This window comes from Panthera uncia (genome assembly GCF_023721935.1).
Source record: "Panthera uncia isolate 11264 chromosome E2 unlocalized genomic scaffold, Puncia_PCG_1.0 HiC_scaffold_20, whole genome shotgun sequence".
In the NCBI taxonomy this organism is placed as follows: Eukaryota; Metazoa; Chordata; class Mammalia; order Carnivora; family Felidae; genus Panthera; species Panthera uncia.
Window position 1 is genome coordinate 8004053 of NW_026057589.1, and position 23214 is coordinate 8027266.

General features: G+C 39.3%; 1 protein-coding gene across 1 annotated transcript in view; it reads left to right on the forward strand.

The window, feature by feature from the left end:
* NFATC3 (nuclear factor of activated T cells 3) overlaps positions 1-23214 on the forward strand; it is a 128627-nt gene that overhangs the window by 92579 nt on the left and 12834 nt on the right. The window contains exons 7-9 of the mRNA XM_049622976.1: positions 435-490; positions 1508-1634; positions 13219-14226. Coding sequence (XP_049478933.1) covers positions 435-490; positions 1508-1634; positions 13219-14226 — 1191 coding nt within the window. The remainder of the gene's footprint in view (positions 1-434; positions 491-1507; positions 1635-13218; positions 14227-23214) is intronic.

Below are 23214 nucleotides of genomic sequence, written 5' to 3' on the forward strand. Positions count from 1 at the left end.
AACCACTCAAAATATTTTGGATTGGGGGGCTGCAAAGAGTAGTTCTTAAACCAGTGGTGGGATACTGGAAGGAGGCAGATTTCATCTGTCCTGAAGGGCTTTCGAACAGCAATTGTCCAAAGATCAAATGGGTTACTTGGTGAGAGAGTGAGTTTCCCATTACCTAAGGCATACAAGCAGGAGTTGGCTACCACTTGGTGAAGGTGCTCTCAGAGGATTTTCCAACATAAATAAACTGTGAGGCCTGCTAACTAAGGCAGCCCAAAGTCTTTCTCCCCATTTTTTCTCATGGGTACACATTTTATTTTCATAATGGAAGTCATTGAGGAAAAGATTCCCTTTGCCAATAAGCTTGTGATACTAAATACATTAGATTTTGTTTATGTACTTTCTGACTTGAATTACTTTTAACTGTAAATTGTTTCTTTTAATAGATGGACGACCTCAGTGGGAGGTAGAAGGGAAAATAATCCGGGAAAAATGTCAAGGGGTAAGAAATTTATTTCTTTAGAAACATTTAAGAAGCTTAGAACATTGGATAATGCTACTTTATATTATAGATGAGGAGTCTTTTATCTAATGAGTAATAGAAAAGTAAATTAGAATTTTTAGAAGTTTGGACATGAAATAGGTACTCTCCTTTTTCTAAAATTAAAGTTTAGGAAAGATAAACAATTGGTGTCTTTGCCTTTTTTGTGTATAGGAAAGGAGAAATTAAAAGGTTCTTACTACTGTTATCATTAGTTTATTTCTCTGAATTCAGTGAAAAAATCAAATTCAGTAAAGCCCACATAGAATGGGAAAAAATAGGGAGAGAACAAGCCCTAAGGAGTTTGTGTATTTAGCACAATTTTTGCAAGTTTTCAGCAGTAAGCCTTCCAGGATTCAACACTAAACACTGTGGTCCCTTCATCCTGATTGGAATGGAGACAGAATTTTTTGTGGGGTAGAGAATAACACTTTCCACAGTGCTCTCCAGAGACCTGGAGAAATTAGATTAAGGATTGCAGTTTCACTCTGCTTATGTAAAATTATTTTTTATATGGAAATGAATTTTTTATATTGCTAGTTTCGAACATTCTGAATATCAAATTTAAGGTAAGAAATCTAAATTATAACACAACTGAGGAAATATTAAACCTGATTGAAAACCAGGACAGACTTCCAGTTAAGATACATAGTAACGTGTAATATTCAGTAGTGCAGAATATCTCACTACATGGTACATAATAAGACTGTTTTTATTTCTGCTCCAACTAGAAACCCAATTGGATGACTAAAAGGCAATCTCTCCTTTAATGGTTTACTTTCAAGAGTTTATCTCTGTTGAGACTAGAGTTTCATAGAGTAAATCTCCAGATGACTTACATGACCAATTGATGTGCATAATGATCTATGATGGGAGACACTGGGTAGTTAAGCCTCATGAGTTGTGCTGAGTTTAGCAGGTGCATTTCATTTTTAGTTCTGAATGTAACACAATCTTACTACTTTCCATGCTCCTTAGGCTCACATTGTCCTTGAAGTTCCTCCATATCATAACCCAGCAGTTACAGCTGCAGTGCAGGTGCACTTTTATCTTTGCAATGGCAAGAGGAAAAAAAGCCAGTCTCAACGTTTTACTTATACACCAGGTATGGGGAGTTGTGATGGTTTACCACAGAGCTTGCTTTCATAATGAATAAAAAGTTACTCAATGAAACCTGTATTAGAATGTTTACAATAGAGTACTTATAATCAATAAAAATCCTAACATATGCCTCGTATGTAAAGTTTGTGTAGACTTTAAATATTAGATGTGATATTAGCTGTTATTTTGTAGTTATTTATTATAAGGAGATTAGAAGGTTGAATTTTGATTTTAAGTCGTTTATCTGGAGCTACCAGAAATCCCCAGCGTTACAGTAAGGGCAGATGTTTGTGAATATTTGTGAAACTCCTTTGTGCCCTTAGCACACTGCAAGAAGGCAGTGTGTTCATCTCAAGCATTTCCAGTCAGATGAAAAATCTCTCATTAGATTTTCATTTGGCAAGTAGCAACTGTAGTATACTGTGGTCTGTGGGTTATATAAAGTCGATTCCAGAGTTTCTGGTTTTATAGATGTGCCCTAACAAAGGAGGCTGCCATACCTCTTTCTGCAGCAATTCAAATGCTGTAACTTTCCAGCTCTTGGTGGTAACACATAAATATTATATGCAGTAATTCATGCTGATGTTTACGTAGTTAGAGAACAGATATTTCTAGAGGCCTTCTCTGTACTAGGTGCTGTGTCAGTGCAGGGCTTGAACTCATGAAACATGAGATCATGACCTGAGTTGAAGTCACATGCTCAACTGACTGGCCACCCACACACCCCTGTTGCATAAACTTTTAAATGGTTTATAGTAAATGAAAAACAGAAACACTTAAATTTGAGAAGGTACTAGTTATTAATGATCACTTATTTGTCATTCATATTCTTTTTTTTTTTTTCTTTTTTTTATTTTTTTTTTCTTTTTTATTTTTTTATTTTATTTTTGGGACAGAGAGAGAGCATGAACGGGGGAGGGTCAGAGAGAGAGGGAGACACAGAATCGGAAACAGGCTCCAGGCTCTGAGCCATCAGCCCAGAGCCTGACGCGGGGCTCGAACTCACGGACCGCGAGATCGTGACCTGGCTGAAGTCGGACGCTTAACCGACTGCGCCACCCAGGCGCCCCTGTCATTCATATTCTTTAAAGCCTGGCTGTATTCCACTTTATGCCTCTAAAGGCCATTTATATTCCCAGATCTGAAAATTAATATTACTTGATCATGTTAATACATTATTGGTAATAAAATATTTCTATTCATTTTCAAATAGAATACAACCCTTTTGAAAGATTTTGGTTAGTCATTTCAATATTAATTCAGTAAGTATTTGAGGGTGCCTCCTAAGTGGACAAAACCTCTCTCAGTTCCTTCTTTCATGGAACTTATAATATAGTGGATCAATAAATTAATTACCAACAAATGTATATAATTAGAAACTGAAATAAGGGCTCTGATTAAAAGGGATACAATACTATAGGTAAAAATAACAGAGGGACCCTTGCTTGGGTTAACTGCTTGAGAAAACCAGGATATATGTGTATATATGTGTGTGTGTGTGTGTGTGTGTGTGTGTGTGTATACGTATATATACATACTCTATATATGGTATATATAATGTATGTAAAAATAATACTGTCTAAGCCCTTTGTGTATTTATTCTTTTAATCCACATAATAGACCTTTATAGTAGGTTATTATCTTATTTTACAGAAGAAGAAACTGAGTGGCTAAGTTATATGCCCAGAGTCTCACAGTCTTAGAACCACATGTCAAGCACAGGCAATCTGGTTCCAGAGTCTGGGCTCCTAACTGTTAAGCTAGAGTACATCTCAGATAAGTAATATTGCCCTCTCCATTTTGCAAATATGTGAACCAAGGTCACTCAGCTAGTAAGTGGCAGAGGTGAGATTTGAATCCAGGCAATCTGGCTGTAGGGGGAAAACATTCCAATTAAAGGTAGCATCATATACGAAGGTCGTGTGGTTGGTTGGATAATGGAGTATTAAGAGTTCTAAAATGGGGCACCTGGGTGGCTCAGTCTGTTGAGCGTCCGACTTCAGCTCAGGTGATAATCTCATGATTCGTGGGTTCGAGCCCCGCATCAGGCTCTGTGCTGACAGTTCAGGGCCTGGAGCCTGCTTCGGATTCTGTGTCTCCCTCTCTCTCTGCTCCTCCCCTGCTCACACTCTGTCTCTCTCTCAAAAATAAATAAAGGTTTAAGAAAAAAATTTTTTTAGAATAAAAGAGTTGTAAGAAATGAGCTTTAACGGAGAGGTGACATGATCAAATATGTATTAAAAAATTTTTTTCAGGGCACCTGGCTGGCTCAGTTGGTAGGGCATGCAATTCTTGATCTCAGGGTTGTGAGTTTGAGCCCCACATTGGGTGTGGAGCCTACTTTAAAATAAAATCATTTTCTCTACAATATATGAATGTATCAAATTAACATTTTGTACACCTTAAATTTTACACAATGTTATATGTCAAATATTTTCAATTAAAAAAAAGTTAAAAATAGGGGCGCCTGGGTGGCTCGGTTGAGTGCCTGCTTGACTTTGCTCAGGCCACGTTCTCATAGTTTATGAGTTCAAGCCCCACATCGGGCTCTGTACTGACAGTGAAGAGCCTGCTTGGGATTCTCTCTCCTTCCCGCTCTGCCTCTCTCTTTAAATAAATAAACAAACAAACAAACTTCAAAAAACAAATAAAATAGGGGTGCCTGGGTGGCTCAGTCGGTTGAGTATCTGACTTCGGCTCAGGTCATGATCTCACAGTTTGTGAGTTTGAACCCCGTTTTGGGCGCTTTGCTGACAGCATGGAGCCTGGAGCCTGCTTCGAATTCTGTGTCTCCCCTCTCTCTCTGCCCCTCCTCTGCTCACTCTGTCTGTCTGTCTCTCTCTCTCTCTCTCTCTCAAAAATAAACATTAAAAAATTAAAAATTAAAATCATTTCTCTCATATTTCTACTGTTTTCTTATAAGATGTCAATGACCAGTTTAGTCTTTCCTCAGATTACTATGGAGAGTGAGATTTGTATGGCAGAGACCCAAGAAGGTTAAAAATATGCTTCAGATAACTAGAGCGTTTTGAATATACAGAAGAGACAACATTAATGATAATAAAGCATATCAGGTTTCTGAGAAAGGTGGGAAGGAATATAATTTCAAATATAAAAGTTGGAATGGGCCTTAGTTGGGAGAAGGAAAGGAGGGAAGGTAAAGATGAAAAAGATGGATATATATTAGGTTTATAAATTTAATAGTGGAGAGTTTAGGGAGTTTCCATATAATAGCATTGACTTTTTTTTCTTTAAAGAATGACATGCAGTCTTTTGTGAGTAGAGGGAAGTGTGGGTGTTTTGGCAGTTTGAAGAATATGGACAAGTTTGAAATAGTTGTAAAGAAAGGGGGGAGTAAGATACCACAGAAATATAATTGGACTCTGGGCATGATCACAGGGTACCTTTAATGTTGATATTAATGAATTTATGAATATTAATTAGCCCGGCTGTGTAACTTTCTTAAGCAGCACTCAGATTCTTTAGGGCAGGTGGTAAAATATTAATAGTAGGGTTCCTCCAGGGTGATATTTATTAAAGACATACAGTCCAAGAATGTTATCAAATGCTGTGGAGATGAGAGACTATAGAATCTAACCTGAATAAGAAAGAAGAGGAGCTTCTGGGACTGTTGAAACAAAAAAGGCAGAGGTGTGCCTGGGTGGCTCAATCAGTTAAGTGTCAGACTTTGGCTTGGGTCATGATCTCACGGTTCATGGGTTTGAGCCCTGCGTTGGGCTCTGTGCTGACAGCTCAGAGCCTGGAGCCTGCTTCGGGTTCTGTGTCTCTCTCTCTCTGCCCCTGCCATCCTCCTGCTCTGTCTCTCAAAAATAAAAAAAGTAAAAAAAAAAAAAAAAAGCTCAGGATAAGTGAATAGAGGTTTTGATTGCTACCATCATAGTGGTAGTAATTGAACAAAGAGAATATAATGCCCTTACATTATCAGCTCATGAGTTGGGAGGACAACATAAAGGCAGAGTCCTGGAGGGCATTCTATATGAGAATGGAAATCATTGGGGCCCCAGAGTGCAGAAAGAATTTTGGATTGGACTACAACTGTCATCACTGGGCTTATGATTGACAAAATACAAATCAGGTGGCACACACTAACAGAAGGAAGAATAGATCAAGAAGTGTTTGGACAGCCCTTGTTCTGGTTGATTACTATCTTTTCTCTGTAGCATTTGGCTTTTTTCATTTTTTTCTAAAGTGAAATTTGGAATAAAGTCTTTACAAAAGCAAATATATTCCTGTGAATTTATTTTTTAAAACAGACAAGTTGAAATAATTTCAAACACCCAAAATTGTCTTCCACTCTGAAATTGTTATTCTGTCCTAGATCCTTTTGATCCATTTATAGACACAATTTAAAATAAAAATTGGGAGTGCCTGGGTGGCTCAGTCGGTTAAGCGTCTGACTTTGGCTCAGGTCATGGTCTCATGGTTCATGGGTTCGAGCCCCATGTTGAGCTTTGTGCTGATAGCTCAGAGCCTGGAGCCTGCTTCGAATTCTCTGTCTCCCTCTCTCTCTCTGCCCCCCCCCACTCATGCTCTGTCTTTGTCTCTGTCTGTCTCTCAAAATAAACATTAAAAAAAGGTGTTTTTTTAATAAAAATGGGACCAAAATGTATACAGTATACTAATTTTGTAACCTAAACATTTTTATTTTGCTTCATGAACAGATAGAGTTTTATAGAATTTTAATAGCTTCTCATATTCTAGTTTGTGATACTTATATTAGAGTTGTTTGTTGTATTAATTTGTATGAACTATTTATATTAAAGATTTTAGCCTTTTTTTGTTTCTGACAATTCTTTTAAATTTTACTTACAAAAATTTTAGATATTCAGAAGTTGCTTCTTTATTATTCAAGGATTTGTCCATTTGTTACTTTTTTGACAACCCTCTAGCAGTAGCAGTCTGACCACTATAAATATCCAATGAAAGAATAATCAGTTGCAAATGGCTAACTGTTCTGAGTTTTTTGTTTTGTTTTGTTTTGACGTTTATCATTGAAGTATAGTTGATGTACAATACTTTGTCACTTTCAGGTGTAATAACTTATTTTTTAAAATTTTTAAAAAATGTTTATTTTCAGAGAGAGTGCATGCATACACACACACGCACACACACACACACACACACAGAGAAGCAAGTGGGGGAGGGGCAGAAAGAGGAGGGTGGACAGAAGATCCAACGTGGGTTCTGTATGGACAGCAGAGAGCCTAATGTGGGGCTCAAAGTCATGAACCATGAGATCATGGCCTGAGCTGAAGTCAGATGCTTAACTGACTGAGCCACCCAGGTGCCCCTGTTATAACTTTTTTTTAATTAGAAATTACATTTAGTGGGGCACCTGGGTGGCTCAGTTGGTGAGCATCTAACTCTTGATTTCGGCTCAGGTCATGATCTCATGGTTGTGGGATCGAGTCCTGCATTGGGATTAGTAGTGCAGAGTAGTGCAGGATGAGTAGTGCAGAGCCTACTTGGGATTTTCTCTCTCTCTTAGAAAAAAATAAACTTAAAAAACAAAGAAATTGCAACATTAAAAAAAAAAGAAATTACATTTAGCACTATTTGTCCAATAGTCAAGTTTACTTAGTAATTTGAAGACTGTTCCCAGTATTATGTGTATGATTCACAAATTACCCTAATTACAGAACCCTTCCTTAGTGGCGTTACCTGAATTTCTGCCCAGCCACTAGCTTCAGACCTTTTGATGTGGGAGCCCTCTTTTCCACCCCAGTATCCCTGAAGCTTTTGAGGGAATATACCTCCCTCTGAGGCCTAGCAGTAGTTACTTGTGACTGGACGTACCATGTGATCTCTAGTTTTAGACTAGTGGGGCTTTAGGGGACAACATTAGAGATAAACTTTCATGTATAATATTTTACCTGTAGGAAAGTGTATTCTATGTTCTAAATAGTTGATTGGACAGACTTTTGGATTGTGATTCTTTATTTGGGAGAGAAAGCCTGCCTTACAGTTAGGTCACACTCAGCTCTGCCATAGACTGTACCCTCTTGGTTAATCTCTATACAATGAGGGCATAAGTCTAAAGCAGGGTTTTTCAAATTTAAATTGTTTTACTCCCCAAACAAAATCTTAGGCAAAAAGGCAATATATAAAAAGGATAAAATCTAGCTTTGATACTCTGGTTGTACTAGAAGGGGGAAATCCAGAGAGCTCCAGCTCTTTGAATGCTACTCTTCTACATCCACTACTTGAAGAAGACAGTGAGGCTTCTTATGGTTTCAAAAGCACTAGACCAGGAGATTTTTTTCCCGAGAATGAGGATATTTAACACAAAAGGTAGAGTTAATCTGTTTCTAAAATTCAACTCATTCTAGTTATGTACGGTCTCTTTAACTGTACTTCCCTCCAAATAAGAATAAATTACTATAGACTGTCAATCAGGACTTCTTAGATTTGGTTGGAGTCTTAATCCTTTATAGACAAAAAGTGACAGTTGATTTGGCAGAGTGAAAGTATACTCAATTTAGGAAAGCAGAACTCTCAATCTGAGTACACAGATGTGGGTCAGGAACATAAAAATAAAGATTGGATCATGCAAAAAAAAAAAGATACTATGTTACAGTTTTTAGTCCCTCTGTCTCCTTTTTAGTGCATGACAACCAGTCACTTAGGTAACCAAGGGCCTTACCTGCTCCATTCAGGATTAATTAAGATGAGAGTAGGCTTTTTTGCATATTCTCCCTCTTTTATATAGAAATGTAACTCTGCATATGGAATTTACTGTGACTTTCCTGGGACCGGAGTAGGAGCTGAAGTAGAAGAGGAAAAAAGAATCCAATAGTCCAGGGGAAAAGTTCTAGTTGTGCTAAAGTCAGAAAAAAAAGTGAGTACGCCAAAACATTAGAGAGGTTGGAGTTGTTAGATATGGTGAACCACACTTGAAATACCTGAGCAAGAATCAGAAACTGGATGGAAGCCTAGTTTAGAATGTTAACTTTGGTGCAGAAGCAATAAGAAGACTCATGATACACTTTTTCTCTTTTAAGTGTTGTCTCATTGTTAGGAGTGGGCTCACCAGTTGGCAGATTGTTTATTTTGTGTGTGAGAGAGAGAGAGAGGGAGAGGGAGGGAGGGAGGGAGGGAGGGAAGGAGGGAGAGAATCCCAAGCAGGCTCCACGCCATCAGCGCAGAGCACCACACACAGTGCTCGATCCTACAAACCATGAGATCATGACCTGAGCCGAGCGACCTGGTTCGCTTAACTGAGTGAGCCACCCAGTCACCTCAGGGCTATTTTAAATCTTACTTTCATTTCCTCAGATTGAGAACATGCTTTTGTGAGGAGACTTGTACTTGATGGGTTTGTTAAATGGCCAGATGAGGTTTGACCATGCTTGGCTTCTCACTGTTACTTTCTTTTGACATAAAATGAAGTACTTACATTTTAGTGAAGATCATGAAAATTTTAATTATGTTAGTTTAACTCATACAAACTTGGAACAATGAGATGTCAATTTAGGAAAATTATTTAAAAAAAATTTTTTTAATGTTTATTTATTTTTGAGACAGAGACAGAGCATGAACAGGGGAGGGTCAGAGAGAGAGGGAGACACAGAATCTGAAGCAGGGTCCAGGCTCTGAGCTGTCAGCACAGAGCCCAACGCAGGGCTCAAACTCACGGATCGTGATATCATGACCTGAGCCAAAGTTGGACACTTAACCGACTGAGCCACCCAGGCGCCCCTAGGAAAATTATTTTTATTTTTATTTATTTATTTTTTTTAATTTTTTTTTTAACATTTATTTATTTTTGAGACAGAGAGAGACAGAGAATGAACAGGGGAGGGTCAGAGAGAGAGGGAGACACAGAATCTGAAACAGGCTCCGAGCTCTGAGCTGTCAGCACAGAGCCCGACGCGGGGCTCGAACTCACAGACCGTGAGATCATGACCTGAGCTGAAGTCGGCCGCCTAACCGACTGAGCCACCCAGGCGCCCCAGGAAAATTATTTTTAAATGAATTATAGTACTTCAGTAGGAGGATAAAGTTGGTAACTTTTAGAAAAGTGGACTGGAAGAAGTATTGCCCAAGAGAAACAATAAAGTCCATTGCTTTGACATACAAAAAATTAACTGATGGTTCTTTTCTGTTTTGATAAACATATTAAGTAAAATAAGCAAAATACATTGATTTCTATGTTAAGCAGTCCTTTCACCAGGTAGATCTTAAATCATCTTAAATACATTTTTTGGTGTGATAAAGGATAGTGGTTGGTATTCATAGCCTCTGCTTGTGTGATGGAATGATGAACTATAATCTTTCTTGTTAATATAGTATAGTGCAGTGATTAAAAGCATGGACTTTGAAGGCAGAAAAACCTGGATTCAGGTCCTTGTGATACCACTTTGAGATTTAGTGTCTTCAGGGGTAATAATAATCCTTGCCTCTTAAAGGTTGTTTTGAAGTGAATTAGGACTTTTGGGTACAAATGACAAAAACTCCATTCAAGCTAGCTTAACAAGAAAAATTGTATTGGCTCATGTAACTGGACAGTTAATTGGAATGCTGGCTTTAGGCATGCTTCAGCTCAAGCAATGTGGTCCCAGGGCTTAGGCTTTCTCTTCATCTTAACATTGCTTTTCTTTCTGTTGGCTTTGCTCTAGGGCAGGCTTTACTTACATGGCATCTCTAGGTTTGTTTCATCTTCATAATTAGCAATCCTAGAGAAGAGAGCTGGTACCTTCCCCCACCCACACACACTTCCATCTAGATCAGTCCTGGGGTCACACTCAAGTCTTTGGTTCAGTCCTGTTGTTGGCATTTGTAGGGGTTCTTATGAATTTTGGATATTAAACCCTTTACAGAAATATTATTTGCAAGTAGATTTTCCATTCTGTGGGCTATCTTTTCTCTGTCTTGATAGTGTCTTTTCATGGTCAGAAGTTTTTAATTTTGATGAAGTCCAATTTATCTGTTTTTGTTGTCTGTATGTTCAGGGTATGTGATACTTAAGAAACCATTGCCAAATCCAATGTCATTAAGCTTTTTTTGCCCTTTGTTTTTTTCTTAGAATTTAGTTTTTGCTCTTACGTTTAGGTCTTTGATCCACTTGAGTTAATTTTTGTGTATGATTCTCGGATAAGGTTCCATCTTCATTACTTTGAATGTGATGTCCCATTGTTCCTGTACCATTTGTTGAAGAGACTGTTCTTTCCCCCAATGAATAGTTTTGGCACCCTTGTATGAAGAGCAATTAACTGTTTATGTTAGGGTTTCCTTTTGGGCTCTCTATTCCATTGGTCTATACATCTGTCCTTAGGCCCGTACCACTTGGTTTTTATTACTGTAGCTTTGTCGTAAGTTTTGAAATTAGGAAGTGTGAGTACTCTGTCTTTGTTCTGTTTCAAGATTGTTTTTGACTATTTGAAGTCCCTTGGGATTTGGTATGAATTTTTGGATAAGTCTGTTTCTGCAAAAAACATAGTTGGGATTTCATTGAATCTGAAAATTGTTTTGGAGAGTGTTGCGTTCTTCGTGGTTAATTAAGTCTTTCAGTCCATGACCCCAGGGTATCTTTCCATGTATTTAGGTCTTCCTTCATTTCTTTAGCACTGTTTTATAGTTATGAGTGTATAAGTTTTGCCTACCTTGGTCAAATTTATTCTTTAGTATTTTATTTTTTGATGCTATTGCAAATGAGGTTGTTTTCTTAATTTCTGTTTCAGATTGTGTATTGCTAGTCTATAAAAATACAGTCGATTTCTACATGCTGATTTTGTGTCCTGCAACTTTGTTGAATTTGTTTACTAGCTCTGACAGTTTTTTTGTGCATCCCAGTACTTTTTTGATCACTCATTATTCCTCTTGTAAATGTACCTGATGATGGTTGAGGATAAAATGAGGTACACATGAGGTGCCTCAGATGAGGTTCCTCAGATGAGGTACATGTGAAAACCGTTGTAAACTAGAAGCTCTATGAATATTAGATTCATGATCTCTGGTATATGATGCATTATGCAAAAACAGTGGACTGGTAGGTTTCAGATCAGAGATTGCAAATTCAACCTTATTTATTAGGCTGTAGAGTTTGGGGTATCTTAAAAAACTCATTTATTTTTTAAAATATTTAAATTTTTTTAATGTTTATTTTTGAGAGAGACGGAGACAGAGTGTGAGTGGGGGAAGGGCAGAGAGAGAAGGAGTCACAGAATCTGAAGTAGGCTCTAGGCTCCGAGCTGTCAGCACAGAGCTCGACAAGGTGCTCAAACCCACGAACTGGGAGATCATGACCTGAGCTGAAGTCAGACGCATAACTGACTAAGCCACTCAGGTGCCCCTATTTATTTATTTTGAGAGAGAGAGAAGGGTGAGCATGGGAGGAGCAGAGAGAATCCCAAACACAGAGCCTGATGCAGGGCTCAATCTCACAAACCATGAGATGACCTGAGCCGAAATCAAGAGTCAGTCACTCAACCAATTGAGTCACCCAGGCGCCCCATAAAAATCATTTATTTTTAAATAGGTAATGTATATACTTGGTTAAAAACATTGAGATTGTGGGGCGCCTGGGTGGCTGGGTCGGTTAAGCGTCCAACATCGGCTCAGGTCACGATCTCACGGTCCGTGAGTTCGAGCCCCGCGTCGGGCTCTGTGCTGACAGGTCGGAGCCTGGAGCCTGCTTCCGATTCTGTGTCTCCCTCTCTCTCTGCTCCTCCCCTGTTCATGCTCTGTCTCTCTCTGTCTCAAAAATAAACGTTAAGGGGCGCCTGGGTGGCTCTGTCGGTTAAGCGTCCGACTTCGGCTCAGGTCATGATCTCACGGTCCATGGGTTCGAGCCCCGCGTCAGGCTCTGTGCTGACAGCTCAGAGCCTGGAGCCTGTTTCAGATTCTGTGTCTCCCTCTCTCTCTGCCCCTCCCCTGTTCATGCTCTGTCTCCTCTGTCTCAAAAATAAATTAAAAAAAATTAAAAAAAAAAAAATAAATAAACGTTAAAAAAAAATTAAAAAAAAAAAACAAAAAACATTGAGATTGTGTATTGCTAGTCTAGCACAAAAATTTACAGAGTAAAAAGTAAATCTGCCTCTTGCTCTTATTCCCTAGTTACCTAGTTTTGTTCCCAGCAGTAAACACAGCAGTTACCAGGTTTGTGTATCCATACCTATATAAGCAAAAACGTGTACATGTACATATGCGTGTATATATATATACACACACACACACACACATATACATATATATATACACACACACATACACTGTATTTTAAAAGAATTGTGATATGTACACATTGTTCTGCACCTCACTTTTTTTTGTTACTTAGGAACGTATTAGAGGTCTTTCCACATCTCTTCATAGAGTTCTATGTGGTACTGTTTTTTTTTAATGTGAATACTTTTAGAACAAGAACCACTCCCTGTTGTCTTTTGCTTGCTGACTTCACATATTTTATGTTATTTGCCTTTTCTGAAGGCATTTGAATTTTTTTCGAAGGCATTTGAATTTTTAACCCCTGACTTGGATACATGCTATAGTTATGTAGCCTAGAATGAAGTCCTTTGATAATCATTGTATGTATTATGTAATAACGTTTGCTTTAATCATTTTCTTTTTAGTTTTGATGAAGCAAGAACACAAAGAAGAGGTTGACTTGTCTTCAGTTCCGTCATTGTCTGTGCCTCATCCTGCCCAGACCCAGAGGCCTTCTTCAGACACAGGACACCGACATAACAGTGTACTGTCAACACAGAGAAGCTTGGTTTGTCCCATCCAGCAAACATATGCATCCATGGTAACTTCATCTCATCTGCCACAGTTGCAGTGTAGGGATGAAAGCGCTGGTAAAGAGCAGCATATGTTACCTTCTTCAGTCATGCACCAGCCTTTTCAAGTCACACCAACACCTCCTGTGGGGTCTTCCTATCAGCCTATGCAAACTAATGTTGTGTACAACGGACCAACTTGTCTTCCAGTTAATGCTGCCTCTAGTCAAGAATTTGATCCGGTTTTGTTTCCACAGGATGCAGCTCTTCCTACTTTAATAAATCTTGGCTGTCAACCATCGTCATCCATACCTTTTCATTCTTCAAATTCAGGCCCAACAGGACATCTCTTAGCCCACACACCTCATTCGGTACAGACCCTGCCTCATCTGCAGTCAATGGGATACCATTGTTCAACCACAGGACAGAGATCTCTTTCTTCTCCAGGGGCTGACCAGGTCGCAGGCCAGCCTCCCCCTCAGTTACAGCCCATTACATATGGTCCTTCACATTCAGGGTCTGGTACAGCAGCTTCCCCAGTAGCCTCTCATCCCCTGGCTAGTTCACCACTTTCTGGGCCACCATCTCCTCAGCTACAGCCTATGCCTTACCAATCTCCTAGCTCAGGAACTGCCTCATCACCATCTCTAGCCACCAGAATGCATTCTGGACAGCACTCAACTCAAGCACAAAGTACAGGCCAGGGAGGTCTTTCTGCACCTTCATCCTTAATATGTCACAATTTGTGTGATCCAGCTTCATTTCCACCTGATGAGGCAACTGTGAACATTAAGCCTGAACCTGAAGAGCAGGAACCTAACTTTTCAACAATTGGTCTACAGGACATCACTTTAGATGATGGTAAGTTCATCTTTCTGTTCTTCAAGCAGTGAAGATCCAGGAACTTTCTTCTCTGATAGTCTTAAAAAAGTTACCATGGATTGCTTATTGGCATATGGCCTATGGTTGGGCTTTTTTTTTTTTTTTTCTTTAATAGTTGTTGTCACTAAAAATATGTTAAAGACTGAGAATAGACATGAAAATTTATACTTTGAAATCTAGTTTACCACTAATACCTACTGCAAAAAGTAAGACTTTGAATCATAGTCTCTTACCCATTTGTGATGGAACTAAGGACATGAGATTTATTGGGCATCTCTTCTTTTAGAACATACAGTTGGTCACAGTGTCTGGAAAATGGAATTTAGTAAATATTGCTACATGCCATTTATTTGGAAGGCACCGATTTAGATGCTGGGAATACTAGGAATATGTTTAGATAGAGTTCCTGTCCTTGAGACTCACACAAGTAAAGAACTTGTTGCTCTCTGGCTCTGCCAGCTTGCTGAGTCAGATAGTGGTGATGGTGCAAGACCAGATTGGTTGGCTGTAGCTGGTACAGCTGTTGGCACCAGGATAAAAAGAAGCTATTTATATAAATGTAGCAAGTTGGTATACAGACCTCTTTTTAAATTAGAGAACAAACTCTAGAATATTAATTATTTTAATAATTGAAAATTCCCCAAGATAGGATTTTCATGTAATGACTTAGAGTTTATTCTTGACTGTATCATTTATGTGGTAGTGAAGTTTTGCCTAAATAGGAATTTAGTGAAAGCTACCTGTAACTGTTGTTCATCATGAAAATTCTAACAATTCTAAAAACATCGATATAGAAATTTAATTCTCTCTCTGAATCTGTACTTTTTTGTATAGGAAAGTAATTCTTTGTTAGCCATCTCTTTTACACATGTGGAGGAACTGAGTTTACTGCTTAGTTGCAAAGCTGGTGTTACATCCCAGATTCCAAACATAAGGGGAAAGGAAGGTAAATAAAATGTGGCATCCCCACTCCCAGGGCTTCCACCAGATCAGTACATAGCTGACTTTATAGCACAGTGGGTCTGGGACACTTATAACCAAGATCTAAAAAAAGCATGTTAGGAGATCATCTGAGAGATGTGACAGATTCCTTAAGAAAGATTCAGCAATGGGGCGATTGGCTGGTTCAGTCAGTAGAGCATGTGACCCTTGATCTTGCGGTTGTGAGTTTGAGCCCCACATCAGGCCTAGAGCTTATTCAAAAAAAAGGAAGAAGGATTCAGCAAAGGTTCCCTGAGGAGATGACATTTGAGCCAAGTCTTAGAGGATTGAGTATATGTTTTCAGTAAATGAGTATCAGAGGGCAAATCAGACAACATAAGCAGAAACAGCTGTGTCTGGGAAAGCATGATTATCATTGGGTAAATGGCATAGTAAAAGATGGCTTTCAAAGCCACAAGGGGATGTGCCAGGTAATTTGTGTGTAAATATAAGATACAGTTGACGCTTGAACAACTTGGGGGTTAGGGGCACCTACCCTCACTCAGTCAAAATATCCACATATAACTGTCAATTCCCCAAAAACTTAACTAGTAATAGTGTACTATTGATTGAAAGTTGATTGAAAGCCTTACTGATAACATAAACAGTTAACACATATTGGTATGTTATATATATTTTATATTATGTTCTTATGGTAAAGTAAGCTAGAGAAAAGAAAGTGTTACTAAGAAAATCATAAGGAAGAGGGGCACCTGGGTGGCTCAGTCCGTTGGGCATCCGACTTTGGCTCTGGTCATGATCTCACAGTTCGTGAGTTCGAGCCCCATATCAGGCTCTGTGCTGACAGCTCAGAGCCTGGACCCTGCTATGGATTCTGTATCCCTCTCTCGCTCTGCCTCTCCCTGGCTCACACTCTGTCTTTCTCTCAAAAATAAGTAAACATTTAAAAAATTTAAAAAAGAAAAAATAATCATAAGGAAGAGAAAATACATTTACAGTTCTGTGCTGTGAAAAATCCACATGTAAGTGGACTCTTATGATTCAAACCCATGTTATTCAAGAGTCAACTGTATATGTGTAAACTCAAGTATCATCCACAATTTGAATAGTATTTTCCTATTCATTATTTCATTTGATCCTTATTAATCCTGTCTCTGACCTAGATAGTGATGATTTAAAGAATTGAGCTTTCTAAAGGTCACACGTCTGTTAAGTAGGAGCTAAGACTGGAATCAGATCTTTTCATTCTGGTCTTTTTCTTGCAGCACTATAGCTGCCTTCCAGCAACAGCAGGCCATGGTGGTTAGAACTCTACTAAAGAAGGTCCCTCAAGCTTTTTTTAATTCCTAGAGGAACATGTGTGCAGAACTTCACTACATGAACACATATTCACAACTGTACCTGATCTGTCACGTTTGTATTGGGAGTACTTGATGGCTCTTGTATAAGTGTCTTGCTGTGCTTTTTCTGCACAGCTGGCATAAGTGTCATACTTTAGAGCACCAGGTAGAGAGGAGGCTTCTACTTTGATGCAAAACAGGTTTGAAATAAGTAAAAGATTTTCAATTGAACATAGGCTTTTAAAAATGTTACCTATTCATTCTTGCAGCAGTTTTAGACTATTCATCATGCTTTTAGGGTGTATGTTTAGAATTTTAATCCCTGAAACAAGGGTTGAGACCTTGAATGATAACCTACCACCCATTTGTGATGGAACTGAAGGCACGAGATTCATTGAACACATCTCAAAGTGTATTCTAGCTCATTTTCTTTCCGAATGAACCAAAAAAGGACAAAGGTGGTGGAACTTGCTCTATCACAGATAGAGTGATATTTTGGGGGCAACAAATTGGAACCTTCTAGAAAGGTTTTGTTAAAATTTTATTTCACCTTTTGAATATGTGAAAATGTGTTGCTGATGAGGCCTATGAGGGCACGTATAAAAAAAACCTTCATTTTTGCTCCATTCATTGTATAAGCCACACAATCAAGTAAAGTTCCCAAATTGTAGCCCTACAGAGGATGAAGACTGGCTATTGAATTCTTTGCCACCTATCATGAGACTTGACAGAACCTCAGTGGTGCTAGCAATAATTAAAGGGGGCAGGGACGAAAATGCAGTCCTGGGCACCTTGAATTGTTAGATGTAAGAGATTTGCCAACTAACTCATTGATAATGTTATTTTGATTTGCCTTTGAAGGTAAAATTCTAGGTACTTAAAAAATCCTACAAGGGTACCTGGGTGGCTCAGCCAGTCGAGTGTCCAACTTTGGCTCAGGTCATGATCTCACGGTTCATGAATTCAAGCCCCGCGTCGGGCTCTGTGTTGACAGCTCAGAGCCTGGAACCTTCTTCGGATTCTGTGTCTCCCTCTCTCTTTGCTCCTCCCCCACTCATACTCCGTCTGTCTCTCTCTCTCTCTCTCTCAAAAATAAATAAAAATATATTTTTTAAATGTTTAAAAAAAACCCTACAGTTCTGCAAAGTTTTAGTGTAAAGTCATTGAAAAACAACAACATATCTCATAGGCCTGGCACTCCTAGCATTTTAATGTCCCCTTTCTGGCTACCTTTAAAAGGAAGCCATGAAACATCCCAAAAAGGATTAGAAGCACTTAAAGTGAACTTAGCAGTTAGCCTAAGCTCAGATTTTATATTAACTTTTCTATATTGTGTTAAATATTAATTTCTACTCTACAACTAGAGGACACAAATAATTTTTTTTAATTTGTATTATACTAGTTAAATAAACTTAAATATACTAGTTTAAATATACTTAAATATACTAGTTAAATATACTAATCCTAAGAACTTTTTAAAAAGTGTTTGCTTATTTTTGAGAGAGAGAAAGAGAATCTCAAACAGGTTCTGCACTGTCAGCACAGAGCCTGATGCGGGGCTCGAACTCAGGAACTGTGAGATCATGACCTGAGCCGAAATCAACAAGAGTTGGGTAGTTAACCCACTGAGCTACCCAGGTGCCCCTAATCCTAATAACTTGTGTTAAGCATATTTCTGTTTTATATTTATTTAACCCTCATTAAAAAAAAATCCCATTAGAGATTTTAAAAGATTAAAGATAAAATATCCTTTTTATTTTACGATTTTTTTAATGTTTATTTTGAGAGAGAAAGAGGGAGAGAGAGAATCCTAAGCAGGCTCCATGCTGTCCGTACAGAGCCCGACACAGAGCTTGATCCCACCAGCCGGGAGATCATGACCTGAGCTGAAATCAAGAATTGGATGCTTAACTGAGTGAGCCACCCAGGCACCCCTATTTTGCAGTTTTTAATAAGATGGAGTCAAGAATCATTCAGTCATTACTTGTGACTTTTAGAAATGTGGACATTCACACCTTAGTTTTTTATTATAAATTTAGTGACATTTAATAGAGAAGATATTAGTGCCCCTAAGCTCAGAAATTGAAGACTTACAGAGCTAGAAATACCTCTCATACAGCTCTCTCATTTTATAGATGAAGAATCTGAGTTTTACAGAGCCTAGGGTTTTCGTTCAGGGTAACACACAGTTAATAGCATATAAAGACTAAAGCCCGGGGCACCTGGGTGACTCTGGGTTGAGCATCTGACTCAATTTCAGCTCGGGTCATGATCCCAGGGTTGTGGGTTTGAGTGCCTCATTGGGCTTTGTGCTGAATGTGGACCCTGCTTACGACTGTCTCTCTCCCCCTCTGTCCCTTGTCCCCACTCTCACACTCTCACTCTCTTTAAAAAAAAAAAAAAAGACATGACTAAAACCCAAGTCTCCTGGTTCCTGCTTCAGTATTTTAGGTGTTTTTCATGTTTGTTATCCGTCTGTGAATTGAGACTGCTGCTGTAGAGCAAGCCAAATATGTGAAAGAAACAGCCATTTTCTCCATAGAGTTTCTGTTTGTGAGAGGGACCAGGGTAGTTTTAAATTCTCACTATAAAAGAATTTTAAAAGACTCTCTGACACTACGGTTCTCTCTCCTCCTCTTTGACACCAGGGTTCATACTCTGGTATCTTTAGTGATACTGTATTCCTGTTCGTCTCTTCCTTTTTACCTTCTTTGGATCATCTCTGGGCCTTTTGAGTTCTGGCTACCCTTATTTTATGTGGGCTCTGATGCCTCTGGAATCATGCAAAACAAACCTAATCCTTCTTGTAATAGCCCTTCACATTTGTGAAATCTGATCTCTTTCCCCATCTTAAAAACACTCCAGCAACTTCACCTTTCCCGCACCATCACCACCCTCTGCTTAACCCTGGTGTTTTAATTCCTTTTTGTTATGAAGTAGGGGAGCATACTGTAGCCAGCTCAGAGTGTATTGGGACTATCACCTTCCTTGTTCAGAAGTCTTTATTGTATCAATATGGCCTGAGGTCAGGGGATTTTCTTAGCTCCATCTTACTGTTGATTTAGTGAGTCATAAGTAATGCTAAATCACATCCTTTCTCTCCCCACTCCCTACCCCTTGGGTTTTTGCATATGTTGGTTTTGGAACCCAAGACTAAACTTTACAATTATCCTCTTTCAGTTTCATGGAAGTGATTTTGGCCCCTCATATTCCATACTTAGAAGAGTCCATTTCAGCATAGAGTGGCTCTCTCCTCAAAGCATATCTTCGGGGGAATAACAACAGAATACTGATTTTTACTAAGTGATGTTTTCTTTCAAGAAGTCCTCTTGGAAGTTTGTAACATGTACTTACTCAACGAATTCGAACATTGTTCAAAACTCTTGCTATTTCTTTTTTCTTTGCTACCTAAATGTACCATTGCCCCGGCTTGAAAACTCTGCTCTTGGTGTGCCGGGGTGGCTCAGTCGGTTGAGCATCCAACTTTGGCTCAGGTCATGTTCTCATGGTTCATGAGTTCTCGCTCCACCCTTCCCCCACTCCCACTCTCTCAAAAATAAACATTAAAAAAAATACATTTCCTATTTTAAAAAAAGTGTGCTCTCTACATCTATAAAATTATCAGTGAGTTTCTACTCACATATTACAGTTTGTATGTCTGGAGTTGTTATTTTTCCTAAAAATTCCTTGTGCATTATAGGGTGTATGTCCCAGTCTTTGGACCAAATGATACATATTAAAACAGTACAGAAATATAGAAATTGTCACAGGTGTGTTTTAAGCATTTTAATTAAGATTATAGTATTGTTAAACTAGACTGTCTTTCACCTTTAAATACAGGCCCATTTAATTTCTGATTGATCTGAATCCTGTTACAGCTTTCCATTAGAGTCCCTGAATTCCCACCCATCCTCCTTTGTTCACAAACTAAGAGAGCTGCAGCTGCAGCTTTTCAGCAGAGAAGAGGCTCCATGTTAAATATAGCCTGACCTACTGCTGTGGTGAAAACTGACACTGACACTTGCAGGCTCTGTGCAATAACTTGCTGATCCTAAATGTAGGGCAATTACAAACTTGACTGTAAACAGGAACTCCAGACGTGACCTCAGATACTGCAGTTCAGTATATAAGTGATAAGCAGAAGTGCCTACTTTTGAGTAGCAAGGGAATGATGAACACAAGATTAAGGATGGGGAAAGCAAGAGGCTGGTATGAGGAGCAGAGGTAAATATTGTCAGTGTTCTTTTCTACCTGTTGGATATTAATTTCACTGCTGTTTATTGTATTCAAGTAAAATGAAATAAAGCCATACATAGCTGATGGTGAGAATGGGCCACAAATGAGGTATTTAATCACTTTGGGGCACTGAGGTAAAAGGGAGGTAGAATGTACTGAACTTTCTCCTTTAATTCTTTTTTTTTTAACGTTAATTTGTTTTTGAGACAGAGCATGAACGGGGGAGGGTCAGAGAGAGAGGGAGACACAGAATCCATGGCAGGCTCCAGGCTCCGAGCTGTCAGCACAGAGCCCGATGCGGGGCTTGAACTCACAGACTGCGAGATCATGACCTGAGCCGAAGTAGGACGCTTAACTGACTGAGCCACCCAGGTGCCCCTGAACCTTCTCCTTTAACTGGGACTCTGGATAACTCATGAGTCCTTGTCTAGGAAGCATGCATGTACTCCTGAACATCAAACATATTTATGATGAATAATTCCAGAGGTAGGAAAGTTCCATAAATAATGCCCAGGTAGGCTTTGGATAGTGGCTCATACAGAACAGACCATGATGGGGATTCAAGACCTTAGACATAGCAACTCTTAGACATATGATAAGAAAGTTTAATTTCAGAACCAATGAAGCAACTGCAAGCATTTGAGATCTTTTATTTATTTATTTTTTATTTCTTTTTCACATTTATTTTTTTTTGAGAGACAGAGACAGAGCATAAGTGGAAGAGGGGCAGAGAGAGAAGGAGACACAGAATCCAAAGCAGGTTCCAGGCTCCGAGCTGTCAGCACAGAGCCCGACGCAGGGCTCGAACCCACAAACCGTGAGATCATGACCTTAGCCTAAGTTGGACGCTCAACCGACTGAGCCACCCAGGTGCCCCAGAAAAGATCGTTTATTTCTTATGTCAAGTGTGTCTGTAATCTCCATAGACACAAATTAACTGTACTCCATTCGAACAAAAATTTTTCTTTGAATCAACTTGACACAAATTTGTATATAAACTAGGAAAAACCCAAGATAGGCTACCACTAAATAACTGGCATATATCACAGCATATCAAAAGACTTCAAAAGGGTGCCTGCCTGGGTGGCTCAGTCAGTTGAGCACCTGACTCTTGATTTCAGCTCATATCATTATCCCAGGGTCATGGAATCTAGCCCCAAGTGGGGCTCTGTGTTGAGTGTGGAGCCTGCTTAAGACTCACTCTCTCCCTCTCTCCCTCCCTCAATCCCCCTCCCTCTGCCCCTCTCCCCTGCTCACACACACTCTCTCTCTCTCTCTCTCTCTCTCTCTCTCTCTCTCTCTCTCTCAAATAAAAAATGAAAAAGCCTTCAAAAGGAGTTAACTTTAAGAACTATATTTAGGGGCGCCTGGGTGGCGCAGTGGGTTAAGCGTCCGACTTCAGCCAGGTCACGATCTCGCGGTCCGTGAGTTCGAGCCCCGCGTCAGGCTCTGGGCTGATGGCTCGGAGCCTGGAGCCTGTTTCCGATTCTGTGTCTCCCTCTCTCTCTGCTCCTCCCCCGTTCATGCTCTGTCTCTCTCTGTCCCAAAAATAAAAATAAAAAACGTTGAAAAAAAAAATTTAAAAAAAAAAAAGAACTATATTTAGGGGTGCCTGGGTGGCTCAGTCGGTTAAGCATCTGACTTCGGCTCAGGTCATGATCTCACAGTTCATGGGTTCGAGCCCCGCATCAGGCTCTGTGCTGACAGCTCAGAGCCTGGAGCCTGTTTCAGATTCTGTGTCTCCCTCTCTCTTTGCCCCTCCCCTGTTCACACTCTGTCTCTGTCTCAAGAATAAACATTAAAAAAAAAAAAAACTATATTTAAAAATAATTAATGAGGGACATCTGGGTGGCTCAGTCAGTTAAGTATCTGACTTTGGCTCAGGGCATGATTTCTTGGTTCGTGAGTTCAAGCCCTGCATCGGGCTCTCTGCTGTCAGCACAGAGCCTGCATTAGATCCTCTGTCCTCCTCTCTCTGTGTCCCTCCCCCACTTGGGCTTTTGTTCTTTTTCAAAAATAAATACACTCTAAAAAATGAATTATGGTTACTATTTCTTGATAATCATTTTTTGAGCTCTTTGGTAGTATAGTAGTAGCTCATTAGTTCTTCCCAACAATTTATGAAAAGGGAATTATTAGCTTTATTTTTAGAGATGTGGCTCAGAAAGCTTAACTATTTTCCCAGTGTTATATGGCCACAAACACTGGGACTGGCATTTGAATCCAAGTCTGCCTGAAATTTAGATTGTCTGAAATGTTCAGTGGTTTCTGAAATAGCTATGATTGATTATAATCTCACCTTTATAAACACAATAAATAGTAACTCTTGGGGCACAGAGTGACTCAGTCAGTTGATCAGTTGAGTGTCTGACTTTGGGTCAAATCATGATCTTGTGGTTTGTGAATTCAAGCCCCACATGGGGTTTGCTGCTGTCAGCACAGAGTCTGC